We start from the raw sequence: 21,214 nt of genomic DNA, 5'->3' as shown, positions 1-21,214 counted from the left end.
TTATGAGTTTCATTCAGTTTTGTTTCTCTTTCATTACAAATGCAGTGTTTAAGAAGTTAGAGGTATAAATACTGAAAAACATAGGAGGAAGGATTTCAGATGTCCCACTGAGGCACAGATGAATTAATGTAATTTTTTTTTGGTTTGGTTGCTGTCCAAGGCCGTACGGTGACATCACCTCACATCACCTCACCTCACCCTCTTGCTGCCACGTTGTGCTGGGGCAACTTCATTTTCTAGGGCAATCATTTATTTTCAAGATTGCAAGAGTATAATTAAAACTAGACTCCTTACTTTGCCACACATCTGTATTGCTTCTCTTTGTACAAGTTTTGTTTCTGTGTATGTGATCCTTATGAGAGGGACAGACTCACACATTGGTCAGGTTTCTGGTCAGGTTCTGTACAGAGCAGAGCAAGTTCTGAGCTAAGATACTTGTAATCCAAGTGATTTCCAAAGAACTGCGTAAAACAATGAACAGAAAAATTTGAGGTTTTCATGACAATGCTGTTACAGAGACCATTTGTAGCTGGTAAATGTCAGCCACATCTGCATCAAAATACAATGAAGGTAGCTCAGGGAGGGCCTTTCAACCACAAAAAATGTTAATGTGCTTGAAAAGTATCTTGAGACTTTGTCATCTTCATAATTCACACATTCATGAAAGTGACTCCTCCCTGATTTGGCAATAACACTATTGCCGCTTTAGAAAATATTTTACTATTCACTTTTGATAGGAGGGGAAAAAACACAGCACCCTAAATACTTTTTGACAGTGTATTTTTCATATTAAATCCCTTTTGTTTGCTTACCTATTCCCCACCATCTGCAAAATTTGTAGTGCATAAGGAGCACTGCATGTCTACACAGGCTCTAGCAGGCAAACCTGAGCTTCCCCTGTGTTCTGAGCTGACCAGCTGTGAACCAGACAACTTTTGACAGCTTATTAGTCCGGGGCTGCACCACGCTACTGAAGTTGTGTGACTTCTCGTTCAGCTGGCTTGCCTTTAGCAAACTTGGAATGCAAGCAAAACAAGCTCAGATACGTCTGTTCAGCCCAACGCACACAGATCCACAAGCACTGAGAGTGGGAACTGTATGGCATTAGACTATAAAAGTCCAAAGTCACAATCCTGGAAATCTCCCTCAGCTGTCACCTAGTTTGAAGAGGCCTTATTCTGTATAACATCATTATTTTACTTAAACCACGTATGCTCATGGGTCAGTCTAAGCGAGATTCAAAATGTGGTCCTTTACCCAAACCACTGTAAGGTTTTGATTTAACAGGTGTTTTAGATCATGGCTAACAGGTAGTGACATGACCTACTACTGCCCCTTATTTCTTCCTCCCTGTCGTACAAAATCTGTATTTTCTACCTCCCAACCAGCTTCTCAGACTGCAGGATGATCCAGATTCCACCCTCCCTATTAATAATAACACTATTTGAAATTGTTTAACATTATGATTGCCGCTCTACCGCTTCAGTTTGTCATTATGAGAAAGGAAGGGTTCCACCATCTGTTTCAGGAACTACAATGTATTTCATAATAGTCAATTGACAGATAAACTCCAGAAGCAGATTACAAATGGTATCAGGATTAGATTCCTGGTTCTACAAGAACAAAGCTTTAAAATTGCACCTTTAAACGTGTCATTTCAAAATTTGACTTTTGATGTGGTTGCACAGGTCACAGCACAGCGAGGCTCAAATCACTGCAGTCCTTTCCATCACATTAAGGAAAAAAATAAAGCTAGTACAGTATGATTTTTGCTGTTTTACACCTCTTGACAAGTATTAATTCTACAGAAGTAATTTTATATGAAACTAGCAAATTCTAGTCTAGTCACAGGTAAGTTCTAAAATGGTAGCTACTTTAAAAAAATTAAGATCAGACTTAGTTCAGTTTTAGGTCCCATCTGGACAAGGGTGTGGAAGGTGGGACTCAGGCACAGATGCATTGCCCTCAGCCCAGCATCAAGTGAGAAAGGAAGCCCATACTATTAGGTTCGATGCCTACTAAAAATAGGAAACTCTTTGTAAACACCTTTTATTGACAATGTTTTGCAAACACCTCAGCTAACAAGTACTGTGCAGAAGCTTCATCCTTTCAAACACAAACTGTATTTCTTGTCACAAATTACAAAGTTTGTGGATTAATGCAAATGCCTGCCTGCACAGATCTGTAACTGTTTTCCCCTGAAGCATAAGCAAAACAAGTATTTTTGTATAAAAATTCATAGAAGCAGTAGAAAAGTATTTTTCGGTTCCATCTCTCTTACTGTTGGCTTCAATACAAAGTGAAGACACTTGGATATTCTTCAATAGTATAGTCAGTAGTCTTCATATTACATCTACTGTTTGGTCTCTGTTTCCATCTGAGTTTCTTGAGATTCTTCAGCTTCTGAAAGTTTTTCATCATCTAAAATTCAATAGTACTATTAGTCAAACATGCTTGGTTATATATTTACAGACTATATTGCAGAGCTGTGTCCCACTTAAATATTTTATGGTAATTGCCTTAAACGTGTAGTTGAGTATGTCATTATACAAAATGCTATTGTTCAAACAAAACAAAGTCTTCAAAGTTTTTAAGGCTGTTACCTGTAACAGCTATTACAGGAAACATGGGGTAAGCCCTATAGTACCAAATCAAGCAAACAGTACTGGATTGTTTTAAGTTACATGCCTTCTCTTTGCCTATTAAATATTAATCTCAAACTGAAGCTGTGCCTTCCACTCAAATGTTATTTCCTTCCCAAATTCTAGTAGCTGAAAGGTAATCTATACCCTCTAAAATACATTTTCACATGAATGTAACACTTCAGCAAGCGTTAGTAACACATAATAACAATAACCTTCTGCTAAAGTGCACCTAGGATTAACCGTTCATTCTGCTTAAGAAGATCTAGACGGCCTTAGGGAATGAAAGTCCGCTCTTATAGCCATCTCTGTATGTTAATCGGGTCGTGCTCAGTGGCTATACCAATTATTCTGTCTTGGAAAGACAACAAAAATCCAGCAAATAATATTTAAAACAACGTTATCCATCTTAGAGCATGAAAAGCGTTGATTTGAAAACATTAAGTACAAAAGATGAGTATAACTAAATTTCTGAATTTAGCTCTTGTGTATGGCAGTTATAGTCCCTGCTCTATTACGGACTCGCTGTCCAAGTAGGTAAGTGATTTAGCTTTCCTGTATTCCAGTTTCTTTTTAGTAAAGTGTCAAACAATACCGTGATGGCAGTGACATGTTCAAAACTACTGAAACAGGAATGACACAAATAAGTGTGGAAACTACGGACACACCTACTTTTCTGTAACAAAATACCTGTTTAAAAAAAAGAAAAAATAAAAAAGCCTAACCACTCACATTGTTATTCTCTGTCCCCACATTTTCAAGAAGTCCATTGTCTACATATCAATGTGAAGCTAGTCAGGAAATGACACAGTGGCTGGCTTGTAGAAGAAAGCAGTTCTGAGCAGGCTCCGGACTACTACTTAGTTCTGGGAAAAGAAATGCTGCCAATGCAAGAGGGCACCAACCTCAATTGCACAAAGCCAGCCCACTGCTGGAAGCTGTGATTCCTTTTGATCCGCTGAAACCCAACCCAGTTTCCTATATAGTACCTAAGAACACCACTTACTTTCCAGGGTTTGCTGAAGTTCATGGATGGTGCTCAGGAGAACATGAAACTGCTTTCTTCTCAGCTCCAACTGGAATGATAAAATATATATTTTAGGAAGACAGAGCACCACCACCAAACAACCCATAGCAGGTGCTCCATTAATTATATTCCTAATAAATAATTATATAACAATCTCTGTGAAAACCCTACCTTATCTTCAACATTTTCTTTAATGTGAGAAAGGTGTTGTAGTTCTTTTCCCAAAGCTTCCAGCTGCCTGAAAAGAAATTGTCACAGTATTTTTTAAAAGTTCTGAAAAATTCTTCAAAAATAGGTTTGAACTAAGTGGAGGAAAGGGAACCATTAAATAAGCAGCACAGGTAAACAAAGCATAAAAAATGAAATTAAACAGAGACATAAATGTTAAACTATTATGCCATAAACATGTTATTTCAGGACTTTTACAGAAAACAAGGCCCCAAGCGTGACTGCAGTTGTACGTGGGGCAGAGTACTGGGCAACATGTAGACTTTACAATAGGTATATGTAGAATAATCTACATTTTGTGTCAGACTACATAATATGGTTTATGCCTCAGCACACAGAATTCAGCACTGTGATGCATATAAATGCTCATTTCCTTCTCAAATGCCAGTTTTTATTTTATTTTACTTTAATTAAGAGATAAAGGAAACATACAACACCTATAATCTTCATTATTATTCATATCCTTTTGAAATACATCATCTTTCAACACCTGTTTGGGATCTTTCTGCAAGCATTTGACTGTTTTCTGTTCTCACTTGGCCCCACCACAGACCACCATGATCCTTTTTGAGGTAGGACAAAGAATAACAGGTACTATCATGTGCACCAGCTTTCAAATGAGGATGGAGCATCAACTCCTACGCTCAAACCTGCAGTTTGGCCTTTCTGCTTTTCCTCTAATGCCCATCATAATTTATGCTCCATGTAATGAGAACAATCTGTTTATTTAAAGATGACCTGGGCTGGGACTGACCATCCCTGATTAATTAGGAGGCAGAACTGCACAGGGGTCAGCAAGGGATTTTAGTACTGCTGCAACTACTCTGGGCAGGGAACCACAAAAAGGCCGCCAGTTCTAAGTAACGGATGGGAAAAAAGGTCTGGTTTAGTGCTACCTGAGGATATTGGCTTTTTTTGAGCCAGTATGCTTGGTACCTTGAGCAAATGCCTGAAAAGGGGGTTGGGTGTGATATTATCCTTTCCTATAATGGAAATGGGCTAACACCTTCCAGGCTCATTCAGTGATTTTCCCAGTACTTGGTTTCTGTTTACCGAAAGATTTCTGTTTGGCCAAATCTAGGGGTTTATAGTGTGCTGTCAGGTATAAGCAGACTGTGAGAAGATGGGAATTTTTTTCTCTAGTAACATCTGAGCCACATCTGGCATTTGACTTCTTTTACTTTCCGCTTCAGGGAATCTTTGCCTAGCCTTCTCATTTTTGTATCTCCTTTTCTGTGACTTAGTGTCATTTCTTGGTCCTCTTAAGAGCTGTTCTGATAGGGCATCTAATGACACTGTGGGCACTGCCATTTCGTAGATCAGCTCCTGTCACTTCCTGAATTGGCTCCTATGTATTACTTGTGACTAAGCCTATAACAGCTTCTCTTCTTTTGTGCTGTATGACTAGTTGTTCTGAGAAACAGCCCCTTAAAAGCATAAAGAAAGTATGTTTTCTGAACTTTGTCCTATTGTGTCACATGAGCTGCAAAAGCTATAAATGTATCTCTCGCAATCAACCAGGACATTTCTCCTCACAAGTTTTCTCAAGTGTTTTTAGTGATTAAGAGTTCCATGAAAAGCGTGACACTGTTAGTGAGGCTTCCTCTGTTCTGACTGAAGGGTTGCCCTTTTTGGTTCATCGCAGGATTTTCTGCATACTTTCCTCAAACTGGAGAAAAAGGAAGCCTTGTAATGAAAACACTGGATGAAAACTTTATTTAGACCTTATATTTAAAATCTATGCACATAAAGAGGTCAGTTAAAGCTAAAATACCTACGAACAAAGCTCCCTTTAAAAATGTTCCATTCTATTACTATGTCCTATTTCCCCCATCTGCAAAATGGGGGATCATACTCTGCTACAGTTCAAGTCTGTGTCTTCGACTACAGATACGGAGGACTAAGGACAGAAGAGCATATACTGTAGTCATTCTTCCAGTGGATGAACACATTGGTATTTCTAACTGTAGTATAATCTCCTAAAGAGATGACAAAATTAAGTTTCAGACAAAAATGCCACATTTAATAGCTGTAACTTAAGACCATTTCTAGCTTTGCTTAAGAAACTTATGCTTGGATGTGTTAGGCAAAATTAGAACAACCTCCCAAAACGTAAATAACTTACCATCCTCTACAAAAAAAAAGTATTATAATTTAGTTGTTTCCATTCTTAATCAATTTACTTATCTCAAAAACTTCACTTTTGATAATTCTTTATGATGAAGCCTCACTTCATAAACAGCACATGCTGATTAATGAAATAAGAAGTAGTTAAGCCTCATGAGAATTGCCTGTAATAATCAAAGCTGTGGTAATGAAATCAAGGCACAGAAAAAACAACACACAAGAAAAATGTGTGAAATATTCTCCGTGGCTTATAGCTATAATTAGGGCAATAATATAACCAAAAATCTTGCTTTTGGTACGAAAGACTATCAAATGGGAAAAGAAAACCTCCCTCTGCAGTTTCACTGAAAGTGGGCAACAGGTTAGGCGCAAGCTGCACTTAACTGAGAACAGTAACCCCCTGCTACATCTTAACCAGGTTAAGAACAAACTCATAGATGCAATGAGTCCTGGAACGTTTCCGTGGCTTGATAAAGTTAAAAATATTATCTCCCTACAACTGCACAAAATGATCCAAATTCAACAACGACACAAGCAATGCTATAAGTTACATTAGACCTACATTACAGGTAGGTCTAACCCGCATGCCAGGACATGTTATATTTTGGGATGCGACATAGTAATTTATAACCAGGCATGCAGGAACAACCATTACAAGGAAAACATAAAAATAAAATAATAAAATCCAAGAGCTTTCTCCTGTTTTGTCTCATCCCATCTTACTTGCCTCGTGTTATTTATTTTGCACGGCTACTAAACCCTTTGCTGGTGCACTTTACAGCACTTCCCCACTATCTCTCTTTTCTGAGGAACTAGTTCCCAGCAAACTGACATTAGACATGCATTTACTTCTGAGTTCACTTATTCACCTTAACAATGGAAAACTTTCAAATATAAAATGATTATCAGTGCTTCTGAATCCATACAGATGGGCACAATTTGAAAACGAAACCCAAGCTTTCCTTGCGTTAAAAGAAACTATATAGAAGTGAGGAAAGGTCAAACTAGAGAGATATCAAATCTGATGACTTCTAACTTACTGGCTTATAATTTAATGCAGTTTCATACTTACTTCAATGTTTCATGTCTGTCTGGATGGTGTTGTATGACTTTGGCCAATGCATCATACTCTGAAAGAAATTTAAATAGTCTAAATAATTCTGGAAGTATAGATTCAAGAACCAAAAATCAAGCACCACAGAACGGTGCAGATTCTTTTTCCTTCTTGAAAAACTGGTTTTACATTTTTCAAATTTGTACACAACACCTTACATAGATAGAAATACCTACAAATATATATATTAAGGTATATAATTTATACCATGCTATAACATTTCAAAGTACATGATTACATCAAAAGAGATTTTAAATAAACTACAGATAAGATTGCAGGCCATTATTTACTCACTCAAACTTAAGTTATCCAGTGCTAGTGATTCATAAAGGATAAGGCCAGAAAACACAACTTTAAGATTGCTCTGCATTGCTGCACGCTTGGTCTTTTGTATGTGAACATCAGTATTGATTTTAGATGCAATGTAGTGTGTATGTGTACAGAACACAGTGTTAACAAGATGTCACACATAAACATTTAAGATTTTGAGAAAAAAAAGTATAAAATGCTGCGTATGAAAACAACAAGATTTTTTTTAAACTGTATTCCACATTAACAATAACGTTATGGTTATACAGACAGCTAACAAAGGCATTTCCTGATAGTAAGATTGCACATACAGCAATTACCTCATCACACGGAAAAATCTGTGCTGCAGACTGGACAGAACATATCAAAAAGGAAACACTTCAGATCTATGTTTGTGAAGATATAAAAACTCTACATTCCTCCTAGTTGAGGTTCTTTTAATTTCCAGTTGAGTCTAAAATTATTGAAAAATTGATCAAACAGTTGTATTTAAAACCTTTCCTCTGTTATATTTTTAATAATTTCCTTTTTGCATTTGATTTATTAAGAAGAAACAAATTCTTGCTTCTCCTCAATTGCTAATCTTTCAATAAGACAGTATTACAGGGAAATGCTCTAAGTTTCAATTGAAAATATCAGCACATAGTTTTAAGAGTAGGGAAAACATACACCTGCCATAACAGGTATTCAGTAAAGACACATGCAGAGTTGTTGGGTGTGTAACCGGCACCACTGTCTGTGTGTCGAGACATTATCTTAAGAGCTGAAGGAATGCACTTGCATGACTGTCAGTGCTGGCTGTAAGTCTTTTCTCACTGTTAATAATGTGCTTTAGTTCTTCACAAGTCACCTAATTCTGGTTTTTCTTTGGCTTGAAAATCTCTCTCTGAACTATTGTTTTAGTTTTTTCTGATGTTACACGTCATTGAGATCTACTGGTTCACTCTTGCCTGCTTCATCCACCAAAAACTTTCAGTTGTGGGTGCGGAACCCACCAGACTAAATATAGTATTCATGATGCCAGTATATTCCCTTACACTTCAAAAATTTGTAAACTATTTTCTGATACAATATAATTCAGAAGATAACAAAATATGGAAGCCAGCCAGTGTAAATACAGATATTGCTCCTTACCCTGGCGATTTTTTCGAATTCTTTTTGCTTGCAGGATTTGTTTTTTGCATTCAGAAATCTTCTCATGTGCTGCAGCTATACTATTTTCTTAAGAAAAAAAAATATACAGAGTCATATTGAAATCAAACAATACACATAAGCCATTCTGCTAAATTATAAAAAGACAAAGAGCCGTTTGTGACATGGCGGCCTGCTAGTTTCATCAGCTTCACAAGTACATCCACTTCAATAGGTTAAAAATGTTTGTATATATTTTATATACTGATAAGATGCTTATACCTTCTGTATGAGTGCTATCTATTAAGAAAATTAGGGGAAAAAAAAATCAACCACTCATATCCATCATCATCTATACTCATATCTATCCTCATCTCATATCTATCCTTATCTCCCTTATGAAGAAAGGCTGAGGGAGCTGGGGCTCTTTAGCTTGGAGGAGACTGAGGGGTGACCTCATTAATGTTTATAAATATGTAAGGGGTGAGTGTCAGGAGGATGGAGCCAGGCTCTTCTCGGTGACAACCAATGATAGGACAAGGGGCAATGGATACAAACTGGAACACAGGAGGTTCCACTTAAATATGAGAAGAAACTTCTCAGTGAGGGTGCCAGAGCCTGGTCCAGGCTGCCCAGGGGGTTGTGGAGTCTCCTTCTCTGCAGACATTCAAACCCGCCTGGACACCTTCCTGTGGAACCTCAGCTGGGTGTTCCTGCTCCATGGGGGGATTGCACTGGATGAGCTTTTGAGGTCCCTTCCAATCCCTGACATTCTGTGATTCTGTGATATATTATGTTCACCAGAACTGGCTCAAGCTTGTTAATAAAACAGAAATTGCCAAAGAGAAAACAGTAATATTTTATCATTTTTACCTATATCCTTATAGATTTTTTCATAATTTTCCATTTCTCTCAGGTTCATATCGTACACCAGAAGAGTTTTTCCCATTGAAAATTCACATTGTGATAAAGTACTCAGCATTCGTTGGTACTGGCTGTAACTGGAAACAGACAAGATATTTATTCCTAAGCAGCATAAAAATAGCCCCTACCTTTATAAAACAAAACAAAGCCTCATGTAGCATAAGGAACAATTAAATAACAATTGTTAAAGAAATAAAATATTTCCAAGATTCAATGTATAATTTTTTGAAAGTGCAGTTAGAAACATTACACCCGTTAATTCTGCCGCCGTGTCCTTAAAGTTGCAAAGTGAATATTAAAGCAATAGGCAGATTCATCCAGGGTTTATAAACTTCACAGCTAAGGTTGGCTCTGTGACCGCTGAGATTAGTATTTTAGTACTGCAGTGCTTCTCTGAACACACAATTGCTATATTGTGTCCTCCTGGAATTTATATCCACTGCTGGTATGGACCTCACAGCAACACACAAAAACTGTCGCTCATCCCTTACTATTTTAGCCTGTTGGGCATTTGTTTTGTTTTGTTAAAAAACAAGAGAACCGCAGCAGCAGAAATACCAGCAGTACTACCCTTTCTTAACAAAACAAATGAAGAACTGCCAACTAAAACACTCGAGTCCTGATCCTGTTACAATAGCGGGACTCTGGGACGGATCACACAGCAGCACCACGATCCTGAGGGCACCGGAGAGGCGCTGGCAGATTTCACGATACCGCCTGCAGCATTCAGAAATTTCTGACCCGTCTCTCGCCTTCTTCTCCTGCCACAGCGCTCGGCTTTTGTCCTGGGAACACCACAGAGCCATACCCAAAAGCAGATGTATACATTTTAACATGGATGTTTTCGAAAAGGATCAAGCCCAGCCTTCCACTAAAATGCAAGCTAATCAGTTTCAAGACTAAAATAAACAAACAAAACCAAACAAAAGCCAACAGCAACAACACAAAACAAAACAGAAAACAAATACCCTTCCTCTTGAGATCCGGAATTACACCACTTAATGAAACTCTTCACCAACAAATTGATCCGCCTGTCGTCACCAGCACCATCGCCATCGATCAGAAGTCGCTTGCGGATAACTTCATCTAAGGAAAAACTCCTGTTTAATGGCAGCCGCACTCCAGGGCCGAGCGCGGGTTTCAGTCCGCGCCTTCAGAGAACGATTCCCGGGGCTAAACCGGGAGGATATGCTAAACAGGAGCCGGCCCCGGGCCGGAGCGCGGGGCTGAGGGACCCTGGGGGCGCCCACAGCCCGGGCGTTCCCCGGCATGAAGGGCCCGGGAGCGGGGCTGCAGGGTCGCGGCCGGGATGGCGGCCCATCTGCGGGGTGAGAGGCCGGGGATGTGGCTCGGGGGGCCTCGGGGAGAGGCCTGAAGCCGGGGCGCGGGGAGCTCTTCCCCGGAGACTGGCCGGGGCCATGCGGCGGGCGAGAGGCGAGGCGGGGCCGGCGCGGAGGGGAGCCGAGCCGAGCGGAGCGGGCCGGGCAGGGGTCGGGGCGCGGGGAGGGAGGGAGGGAGGAAAGAGGGAGGGAGGTCTCACCGTCGGTCACGGCCCCCATGGCGGCGAGTGCCGGAGCCGGCGGGGCGGCGGCAGCAGCGAGTGAGGTCAGCTTCCCACAATGCAGCCGGCGAGAGCGGCGGCCATGGAGGGGGAGGCGACGGCGGCGGCTGGGGCCTGAGCCGGCTGGCGGCGGACGCGCGGCCCGGCGGCGGCTGCGGGGAGGGCCGGCGGGCGAGGCCTGCGCCCCGCGTGGAACCGGCCCCCTGGCGAGGGGCGGCCCCGCCAGGTGAGGGGCTGACGGGGGAGGGAAGCGGCGGTCCCCGCAGCCAGGCTCCACCTCCCCGCCCCCGCCACCGCGCCCCCGGCCCCGCCGCCCCCCGCCCGAGCCGCCCCGCCATGCCCCCGGCACATGCTCCCTTGCCCTCGACGTGCCGGGCCGGGGTGCGCCCGAGCTGCCCCTGCGCTGCCCTTCTGCCACGCTCCCGCCTCAGAGCGTCTTCCCGGGGCCACCCGCCATCGCCCTTGGTGGCCCCATCCTCCCTTCGCCAGGCTCACACACGGCCTCGGTGGTGGTGGCGGCAGCGCAGGGGAACAGGTGGCCGGTCCCGCCATGGTGCTCAGCACCGAGGTGCTGGTGTTGTGAGGGTGCTGGCTGGTCCCCGTGGCTGGAGGGAGCGGGAGCACCAGCCCTGCGGTCCCGCTCCCTGCTGAGGGTGCAGAGGACGTGGTGCAGGTGTGAGGGAGCCAGGCTGGCCGCCCTGGACCACCCTTGGGATCATCCCCACTCGATACTGGGAAGATGAGCAGCAGGGCCCGGGGTGTGCCAAAAATCATCATTCTGATATGTTCCCTGGGGAGTTTGGCTATCACAAGTAGATGGGAACAAAAGTTGTTTCTTCCTACCCTGAAAAACTAAGCTAACACTGAAAATAAAGACTGGAGGTGTCTAGAGAAAAGATATATTAAGGTGTTACCAACACCAAGTGTTGAGTTTTAGGGTTTTGGTCCACAGACTTTAACACTTGGGCAGTGCTAAAGCGGACAATGTTACTGTGGTACGTCATAGTGCATGAGACATATGCCCAGAGCCTGACACCCTCATGTCCCCTCTTCATTTTGGTTTGGACACTTAAGTAGCTTGTTCTGCAAAGCACCTTGCATTTGTAATTTTAGGGTCCTGGACAAGATCAGGGTAAGAAGAGAACAAAGTAAGTGTGTTCTGTAACCTGTGCTTTCCTGGTTTTAGAGCTGTGAGTGATTACAAGGTGCTTGTTTTGTTCTGGAGAGCAGCATTTAAAAACTATGGATTTGTATGTTGTTTCAAGCCGGTGCTCTGTCTTCAGTAGGCAACTGGACAGATTCTTTGGAAGATGCTATTGGGAAAGCATTACAGGGAGAGGTCATTAAACCTCACCTGAACTTTTGAGAATATAGTTTCCAACATAGAAAACCTGGATAAGTGATTCGTGTTCTTAAAATTTTTATATATTATTATGTGATGAGTGGGTGATACAATTTTGTGTGAAAACATAACTTCCTATTCAATTACACGAAGTTTGGACCAAAGAACAGGCCATGAATTCATAAGCTATGTGCGCACTATTAAAACCCCTCACTCTTATGAACTCTGAATTTGTTGCCATTTAGTATAGTTGGTTTGACAAAAGCCTTTGTTTTTCCTAAGGCTTTGATCACCATGCTCTAGGCCTTTTGTTTTGGCTCAGAGTGAGAAGAAGACTTAGCTGAACTTCTCTACACAAATTTTACACAGTACCGTTTGTTGTTGCCTTTCCCTCTTTACCCACTGATAACCTCTTGGAAGTCTTAAGCATCTGCTCTTATTGAGACTTAATATTTTTTTGCCCTTCTCTGAGCTCTTTCAATTTTCTGAGTCCTTTCTGTTTCTACCATGGAGAAAAGTTCATCTGAACTGAAGACTAGTGTAGGTGAAAATCCACAATTATTTATTTAGTCATGTTAGAATACTTTAGTGTTATTTTCTGCCATTTAATCCAATATAATCTTGCTTTTTGTTCATCATTCCAGTGTTGGTCAGATGGCCTTATTAAACTCTCCACAATGACAAATAGATAGTCCTTGAGTAATTAATTTAGAATACAGTAGCCCATACGATTAGTTAATAATATTTAATGACTTTTGCGCCATTCTTATCTTCATATGTGTTCCTAATTACAAGATTCTTGCAAATTCTTTGTTCTGGGTCTTAGGCTTATAAGAACAATTTAGGGAACAAACCCATTATTTTTCTTTTTAAGACAGGGCTTTCAGGCATCATCAATGTTCATTAAATTTTTTCGAATGGGAAGTAGAACTTGGTAAATGCATCATCAAGGCTAAGGCTATGTATTGATGTAATAAATGTTCTCTTTCCTGTTCTCTGTTGCCATTTTAAACATCCACGAGATGTTTTTGCCCAGGAAGCCAGTTCCACCTTGCTGGATTTCTATAAGCATGTGAGTATTCACTATGTCTTTGGAGTTTTCTTACAATTCGGAGTCTTCTATCCATTTCCAAGTAGGTTTCTTGATTTTGTAAGTAAGAAACAACCCTCGTTTCACCTGTAGGGAGTGTGTGTTGCACTGGGCTGTACACAAGTATGTTTTGTCCATTAATTCAGTGTCATGTGCGATGCAGATCTCTGGAGCAGAGTTGACCCCCTCTTCTTTATTTGTCCTTCACCAGTCCACGTATTCTGTGCAGATTCTATCAGCTACAGTCTTTTATATAATCCTTCAACTGACTGGCAGAAATACTGAGTAGCATTGGACTTTTCTTGAGGCATCAGTATTGGAGATTCATGCAACAGGAAAAAAATGCCTTGCACAGGGTTTGGCACCTTCGTCCGTGCCAGCTCTTTTGGAATAAGTACCTGTGCCTGCAAGCTCTCCACCAACCTAAATGTGGTGTAGTTTTCCCTCTTCCCTTGAATTCCTTTATGTGTACCATATGGTAAGACCCTGAAGCAGGTTATACATAATAATTTGTTGCACAGCTATCCTTGTCAAAAGTGTTAAATGATCCTCTGTAATGTTTCCAGGTGACTCTGGATACAGGAAGTATAAGCTTAGGTGAGTTTAGTACTGCAAGATGTTACACGTGTGTGGAAATGGCTCAGATTTTTCATCAGTATCTTTTCTTTGCAGAAAATGGCTTTTAAGTACACCAGATTTCTTTTTTTTTTTTTTTTTTTTTAGTTGAGGAAGTCTGTTAATGTTGAAGTTTTATTGCCTTAAAAAAATCTACGAAAGGCAACGTTTAAAGTGACTTTATACCTCCTCCCCTTTTCTTTAACTATGTATTTATATAATTTTGTTTCCAACTACAGAAAAAGTTAAAGGGGAAGAAGCTTTTTATAGTATTCCAGGCTATAATGAGCTATGATTTTTGCAGCTAAGAAAACAACTTTAACTATTGATGAGGTGGATTTAAAATATTTTTCCTAAGCCTCCCTAATAATTTATAAGGTGGTTTTGAATTCCAGGTTTTCTTCGTGTTGAATAACTTCTAAATCAGACTGTTGTGTGGCACTAAATCTTACAGAGATCTAAGAATAGTAGGTCAGAAACTACAAGGTATTTTTAACCAGTCCAACCTATATTCTTGTCAGGAAGCCATACCAAATTTATTTAGCGAGACCTATTTTCTGTAAGCCTATGTTTAGCGTTACTTTTTACCACTATGCTTTATTTTTCTGTTGATTGTGTACCATGATTTTGTGCAAAACTGATATCAAGCTAGACTATTGGTGTTACCCTGTTCTCTCATTTTAAATTATGCTAGAGTGTTGTATTTTCTTTGCAGCCTTTTTTAGCCTCAGCGTTTACTGAAAACTAGCATCAGTATTTTGAGAGCTTGTCATCTCATTCTGTAAAAATTCTTAGACACTGGCTGTCTAGTTCTGCAGATATTTAGATAATAAAACTGAAATTTTTCAATCCAGTGGCTGGGGTAAAATAGAAATAGGGTTTATATTTCTTTCTTTCTTTCTTTTTCAGATCCTGAGCAATGTGGTTCTTTCTTAGCCTTGTAAAAAGCTTTCCTAACATGGACCCTTATGTTTCTGCAGAGCCAGCACATTTTCATAGAATTACAATGTAACGAGAGAAGGGAGAGTGAAAATACTTGTTGCGACTGTAGTAACAATAACAATTTAAAAATGCAATATTTTATTATCCAAACACTAATCGATTTTGCTGTCTGCTGCCTGTGTTACCAAGATTGATTAAACATACTGTTAATACTGTACTTTAAAAACCAGGCTCCTATCAGATAATAATGTGACCGCAAGTTGTAGGCTACAGGATTTTTCTTTTTAAATTGTTTTTCACTTTGTAACTCAAAGAAGTGTGTACAGAAATTTTGACCAAAGTATTTTGCAAAGTACAAGTCCTGGAAATATTTTGCTTGTTAGAAAGATACTTCTTTACTCCTGATTTTCTTGTGAAGGGAGACTAAAGCTTATCTTAGTAATTTTAAAAAAAATGGTGCTGCATGGTCCTTTTAATAGTTTTTGCCTAAGTAAAAGGCCCTGTCTCTTGGTTAATCTAGATTATACAGGTGGCATCCTGATGTTGCACTTTTACAGATAACTTCACAGGAATTATGTAACAGCTTTCCACATTTCGTATCTGGATCCTACTGAACATATATGAAGCTTGAAGATCAACTATTGTACATTGAAGGTGATCTGTCACTAATTTTTTAAAGCTTGTCAAACTCAAGTTGAAATGACATGATACTGGGAATTTAGGTATTCAGTGTAGAAAACTGACCGTACAGATGCAGGGATGCTCCCAGTGAATGAAAACACGCGTGTCAAATGTGCTTTAGTTGAGGAGGGGGAATTATCAGACATTAGAAGTGCTACACGGGATCATGGTGCCTGGTTCTAGTGATTTAGTAGATTCCCACTTGGCAAGAAAGTCAAGGTGTTTTAACAGGTCTCTCATGAAACTCAGTGTCATGAAACTGCTGCAAGACAGATTGGATGGTTAAATTTTTCTTTTAATCTAAAAACCACTGACACCGTAGACTTCAGCTGCCTGTGTGATGCCTCGGAGACCCCACACTCTGTGATTTAAAATGACTGTCAGGTAGTTTTAGGGTAGCTTTTCATGTATTTTGTAAGGAAGCAGCCTCCTGTTCTTTTAGAATTGTTTTTGGCAGGATTAGTCAGCTATCTAGTACCCTCTTAGTTTGTTGGCAGGATGTTTTCAGTGTGGCTTTCTTAATTTTTAAATTTTTTTTTTAATGAGTGAGAGCGTATTTTTATTTTTGCTTCCCCAGTCCTTCATGGGTTTGGTAGCGTGTGCCTTGTGCCCTGATGATCATCAGTGGCGTGCCAGAGGTGTCAGAGGAAGAGGCGGATAATGAATGAGGCTTTAACACTGACCAAGAAGAAGAATTTGTCTTTGTTGGCATCAGGCCAAGTAGTAAATGTATTTAACTGTGGGTTGAAACACTGGATTAAAAATAAGTGAGTTGTGAATATCATATTTACTTGAATCATGCTTAAATATATAACTGTTAGTGCTACTGAGGAAATTTTGCACAGGGATTACAAGGGAAAAGGGGCATTTCCTCCTGTGGAAAGCAGCTCTTGCCCAACTTCAGAGCCGTGTTTTCTGAATCACGTGGCCAGTAGCTTTGACTTGGCTAAGAAAGCTGAATCAGAGCTATTGCGCAGCTTCTGAGTCAGCTTTTCAAATTTTAATAAAAGTTGTTTGGTTGGGCTTGTTTTGTTTTATTTTTTATTTTAAAGCAGTCCAAATCTCTAAAAGAAGACCCAGAAATTTTAGAGGCTTTGAGCCTGGCTGCGTCATGGAGAGATGTTGGAAGAAAAGCTTCTATCCCAGAAGATGAAGAAAAAGAGTATCAGGTCTATATCGATAAACATACGTTTCTCCTTTTACATTGGATTTATGTTTTGCTTTTGATTATTTTATAGTTTATTTTCTTTTAATAGAGTAACTCTGTCTGTGGGTAGTGTTTAAGCACAGCTACAGTTTACAGTTCCCATAAAACATGATACACTGAAACCTCTCCTCACCCTCTGATTTCTGAGTGAAATACAAGCCTGAGCAGTGAAACAGAAATAATCGGAGGCATGGTCGCATGCTTTGGCGATGCCTGCTCAGTTTTAGGTTTTAGTAAGTCATGTGTTGATTGAAAACACTGAACTTTGTTTCAGACAATGGCTATCCTATCAATAGAGACTGGAAGTGGGATAAAACCCCAAAGAGAAGCTGTGGGCTTAGGAAGAAGGCACACTCTCCTCAGTTTCTTTTTGTCTCTTGAGTCGGCCAGATGTACATTTACAATGTAAGCTATCGCTTCAGTTGCCGTCAGAGCAGGTGGTTTAAAGAAATACTGTAAGAGATGTATGTAGAAAAGATAACTGGCCCTTCCCAGCAGAGACGCTCAGGTCCAGAGGGGCAGATCCAGATGGTGACATTTCCTCACCTTTCTCAGGCTGGTTGTACCAAAGGGAAGGTTGGGCTGGCTAAGGCCAGTTGGGTGGTGTTCCCATGAAGATGGGGAGAGCCAAATGCTTTAATATTTGCTGGTGTTTCATTAAAATCATACCAGCCGCCACAGCTTGAAAGGGGATGATGAATCTGCGCATTTTCTACTCGGTCGCCGAAGTAGGAATGTGCTTAAATCCTGCCTATATCCAGGGCTAAGCACCTTTCTCTAGGGAGCATTTTGGATTCACGCTCTCTTGAAATTAGGATCATAAGCCCTTTCTTTCAAAAAAGGGAGCAAAGGTCAGTCTTTGCTTTCAAAACCCTGGAGGTGGGAATGGTTCTGGTTCCCTTTCCGTCATTAGCAGAGCTGTTAGCCGCCAGGCTGCTCGCCACATGTGTGGGAGACTTCAGCCCAGCTCTCCTCCTTCCTGAGGGGATTAATGCCCCTAATTCTTTCCATCAGAGTGAACTTTGTAATCACCAGGCTCTTGACTACTATGAGATGGTGTTGCTGTCAGAAAAAGGGAGTGAACATGATGATATGGAAAATACTAAACTAAGGGATTCAAGGAAATAATCCATAAAAGCAAACTAGTAGGTTTGGAAGTGCAAGAGAAGAACATGCAAGATAATTTTTGCGTTGCAGACCAGATTCTGTTCAAAGATGTGTGAGTGGCTTCCTGGTGATTTCCAAATTTTATTTGCAAACAGGGATAGAATTTGGAGTTGGAAAGTACAGGCAAACAGGAAAAAAATGTGCAATAAAATAACCTTCTTCATAAGCTGTTTTGGTGAGTTGCAAAAGGTAGAAAGTTGGGGAAAAGATAAAATCATCTGTAAAGTGTGTGTATATATGCATGTATTTATATATGCATATGTATATTCAGTTGAGATATGAAAGCGGTTATATGTGTGTCCAAAACATTAAGCCCAAAATGTTATTCCTCTTGACAGCGTTTATGAAACTTGCAAGGTAACTTTTCTTATAATAATGTTTTAACAGAGACTTGGTATAAACAAACATTCAGGTTTGCTTGTTGTTTTTTCTTTTGCAAAATGTTAGCGCAGAATGTCTGAAAACCACAAGGTCCTCTGCCTTTTGCCTTTATTTTAATAAAAGCTTAAATGTCGATTATACACGGAGAGAATTGAACTAATAAAGTGGCGAGGCAGATAAATCTTATTTTATAACTTAAATGAATAAAGATTGGCTTGTAAGAGATGAGAGTAAAACAAAGCTATGCTAATAACAACTACAAGTATGCACCTGTGATTTAGCTGTTCATTGTAAATATTTTCCCTTCAGTTTCATTTCAGTGTCACTTTGGCAGTTGCAGGTTGGTTTTTTTCTGGTTTTGAGATCTGCTTGTGGTTTTTGCTCCGTGTGTGTGTGCATATATATATATTTATACGTATATATGTAAAGTCACGGTGGTGTCAAACAATAAACATCCTGAAATAAAATTGTGCACATGTGTATTAAAATATTATTTTTTAAAATTTAGTTAATTTGAAATTTAATTTTAAAAATACCTAAATACACTTGAGCTGCAGCCACTTTGCTAGGATTAGAATAGGAGGATATTTACAGTCAGGTTTTCTGGTAAAGCTTTTCTTTCCCAGGTTATGTGAAATACTTGCACAAACAGGAGTAACTGACTATAACTGTACTTTATGTCATCAGACAAATGGAAGGAAATAGCTCAAGAACTGCTGTTTTCAAATGTATATGTTAAATAATCCTGTCCTGATCTTGCAAGCTCTTGGACAAGCTTTGAACTTTATTAGTCCTCTCAAACGTTGGCATAGACTTGTAATATGATGATAATGCAGGTAACGAGTTTCCTAATGACTGGATTATTCTTATCAAAACTTCTTTATTTGTAATTGCCTCTTTATAGAATCTGTTCCCCATTGTGTCTTTCTAGGACTGGCCTACTAAATTTGTCACAGAGATTTTGCAAATCTAAGACAGCCATTTTGCAACCTACATTTTCTTCTCTCTCTGCTTGTGTCAGTGAGTAGAATTGCGGTTCTCTGCCTTTGTTCTGGTAGTGGATCTCCTTGTTGCTCTTCTGTGGAGATGGATGCTATGAGAATATGTTGCTCCTTTGAAGAGGCCTCTTCAACTTATTCGGCAAGTACAGTCATCTTTAAATAAGCAGTTGTTCTCTCTTGGCTTCTGTGCAGGTGGTGTGTTTTAAGCAGCTGCAATACTGACATTGTTTGGGGAAAAATAAGTAACAGGTACCCCTGGCACAAGACAGCTTCTAGGAGGTTTGGGAAGGGTACAGGACTGTTTGTTGTGGCTGAGAAATGCATTACAGTAATTCACATCAAAATGTGATTTTTTTATTACCTTAACTACATGTCACTGTAGTTAAAGAAGAATGATTTCTGCTAATCCAGTTGTCAGCAGGGCCCAGACAGACTTTACTAGGCTCTGTTATCCTTTTTGCTGAGAAAGGAAGAAAAGAGTGAGTGGAAATTCTGTGATCTCTTTTGCCAAAAATCTGATGTCAAGTCAAAGATCTTCCCAGTCAAGTGTCTTCATCAAGAAGAATGCTGAGGCTGTGATAGAGTTGTGTGTTGTTGTAAGAGAGTTTAAAGCTGGAGTAAAATTTTCTTTAGAAATATAAATACTTCAAAAATAGAAAACCTAACTGTTGAGAGTTTATGCACATATATATGTAATATTGGAGGATATATAAAAGAAAAAGCTTACTTTTATGTGGTCATATTTTGTGAAGATGTACTTTGATGTTTTCAGATTATTTTTTTTTTCCTTGCCATTTGGTGAACATTTTTCTGTGTTTCTTGTTCTTCACCAGCTCTTGTTTGTGCACCATCTCTGATATCAACAGGAATGTGTATAGTTTTACTGCAGGGCAGTGGGGCCAACCTCCTTTTTATATTTGTCCTCACACCATAATAATGACATTTTATTATCTCAGGAATATGACTTGAATTTTTGAAGTGATACGAAGATCACATCTTCTTTTGCTTGATTTAGTTGTAAGTGCAAAACACTACATATGAAAGGAGTACCTATTGTGTTCTAGATGAGCTTCCTAAACCTTTTTTTAGACAAAAAAATTATCTACATTGTTAAGGATCCCGAGTTTGTGAAAATCTGCTTGGTCTGCTTTGGTTTTGGAATAAAGTATTAATTAACTGTGTGTGTGCAGGAAAACAGAGTCTGTATTGAATGAAATTAGGAAAGAGAAAGAGGGGAAATGCCAGTGCAATTGCTCAAAGATCCAATAGCATGATGCATAAAGAAGTGGCAGAAGGATGTAGTTCCGTAGCCTAAGAGAGGACTGAGTGAGAAGACAGGTCTATTCAAGAGCATTGCAAGTCAGGGGGCTCATGGCAGGTGTGGAAAGAAAGAGATCAAATTGCAGCAGTGAGGATTCAGGATGGACAGACACAGTTTTCTAGTGGAAGTATTGAAATGGAATAATCACCTGCAGGGACAACAGTGCACCCATTGCCTGAGGTCCATCAGAACAGGTCCAATCACCTGTGTTGCTCCCACCAGACAGTTTATTTGTCATGCCCTGAGGCCGAGTGATGGGCTGTCTGACCTTTGGAGGTTCCTTCCATCCCCGCTTTGGTTAACGGATCTCTAACTACACATTGCAGGGATTTTCATGAGATCAGAGTACAAGACTGATACGTGCTGAAGCCTATTTTCCACCTCTGTGGCCTGTTTAGCCGTTC

At 40.0% G+C, this 21,214-nt stretch overlaps 2 protein-coding genes across 5 annotated transcripts in view; one reads left to right on the top strand and one right to left on the bottom strand.

The window, feature by feature from the left end:
- Positions 1 to 1,522: 1,522 nt before the first annotated feature.
- On the bottom strand, positions 1,523 to 11,175 carry THOC7 (THO complex subunit 7). Its single transcript, XM_065845352.2, has 8 exons — positions 11,043 to 11,175; positions 10,471 to 10,588; positions 9,452 to 9,579; positions 8,582 to 8,668; positions 7,097 to 7,154; positions 3,841 to 3,907; positions 3,649 to 3,718; positions 1,523 to 2,421 (listed from the first exon to the last, which is right to left on the bottom strand). Exons 1-8 carry the CDS (start codon positions 11,059 to 11,061, stop codon positions 2,354 to 2,356), a joined length of 615 nt encoding a protein of 204 aa, XP_065701424.1. The 5' UTR covers positions 11,062 to 11,175; the 3' UTR covers positions 1,523 to 2,353.
- The window catches only part of ATXN7 (ataxin 7), an 89,675-nt gene continuing 78,669 nt past the window's right edge, over positions 10,209 to 21,214 (top strand). For 2 of the 4 annotated variants that reach the window (XM_071813270.1, XM_065845347.2), the window contains exon 1: positions 11,163 to 11,289. The gene's annotated coding sequence lies outside the window, so the exon portion shown is untranslated. Of the gene's footprint in view, positions 10,831 to 11,162; positions 11,290 to 21,214 lie in introns of those variants that run through there. The other 2 variants (XM_065845348.2, XM_065845349.2) reach the window with 2 other exon arrangements.

The sequence above is a fragment of the Patagioenas fasciata genome, chromosome 10 (genome assembly GCF_037038585.1).
Source record: "Patagioenas fasciata isolate bPatFas1 chromosome 10, bPatFas1.hap1, whole genome shotgun sequence".
NCBI classification, from domain to species: domain Eukaryota; kingdom Metazoa; phylum Chordata; class Aves; order Columbiformes; family Columbidae; genus Patagioenas; species Patagioenas fasciata.
This window is presented reverse-complemented; position numbering and strand designations above follow the sequence as displayed.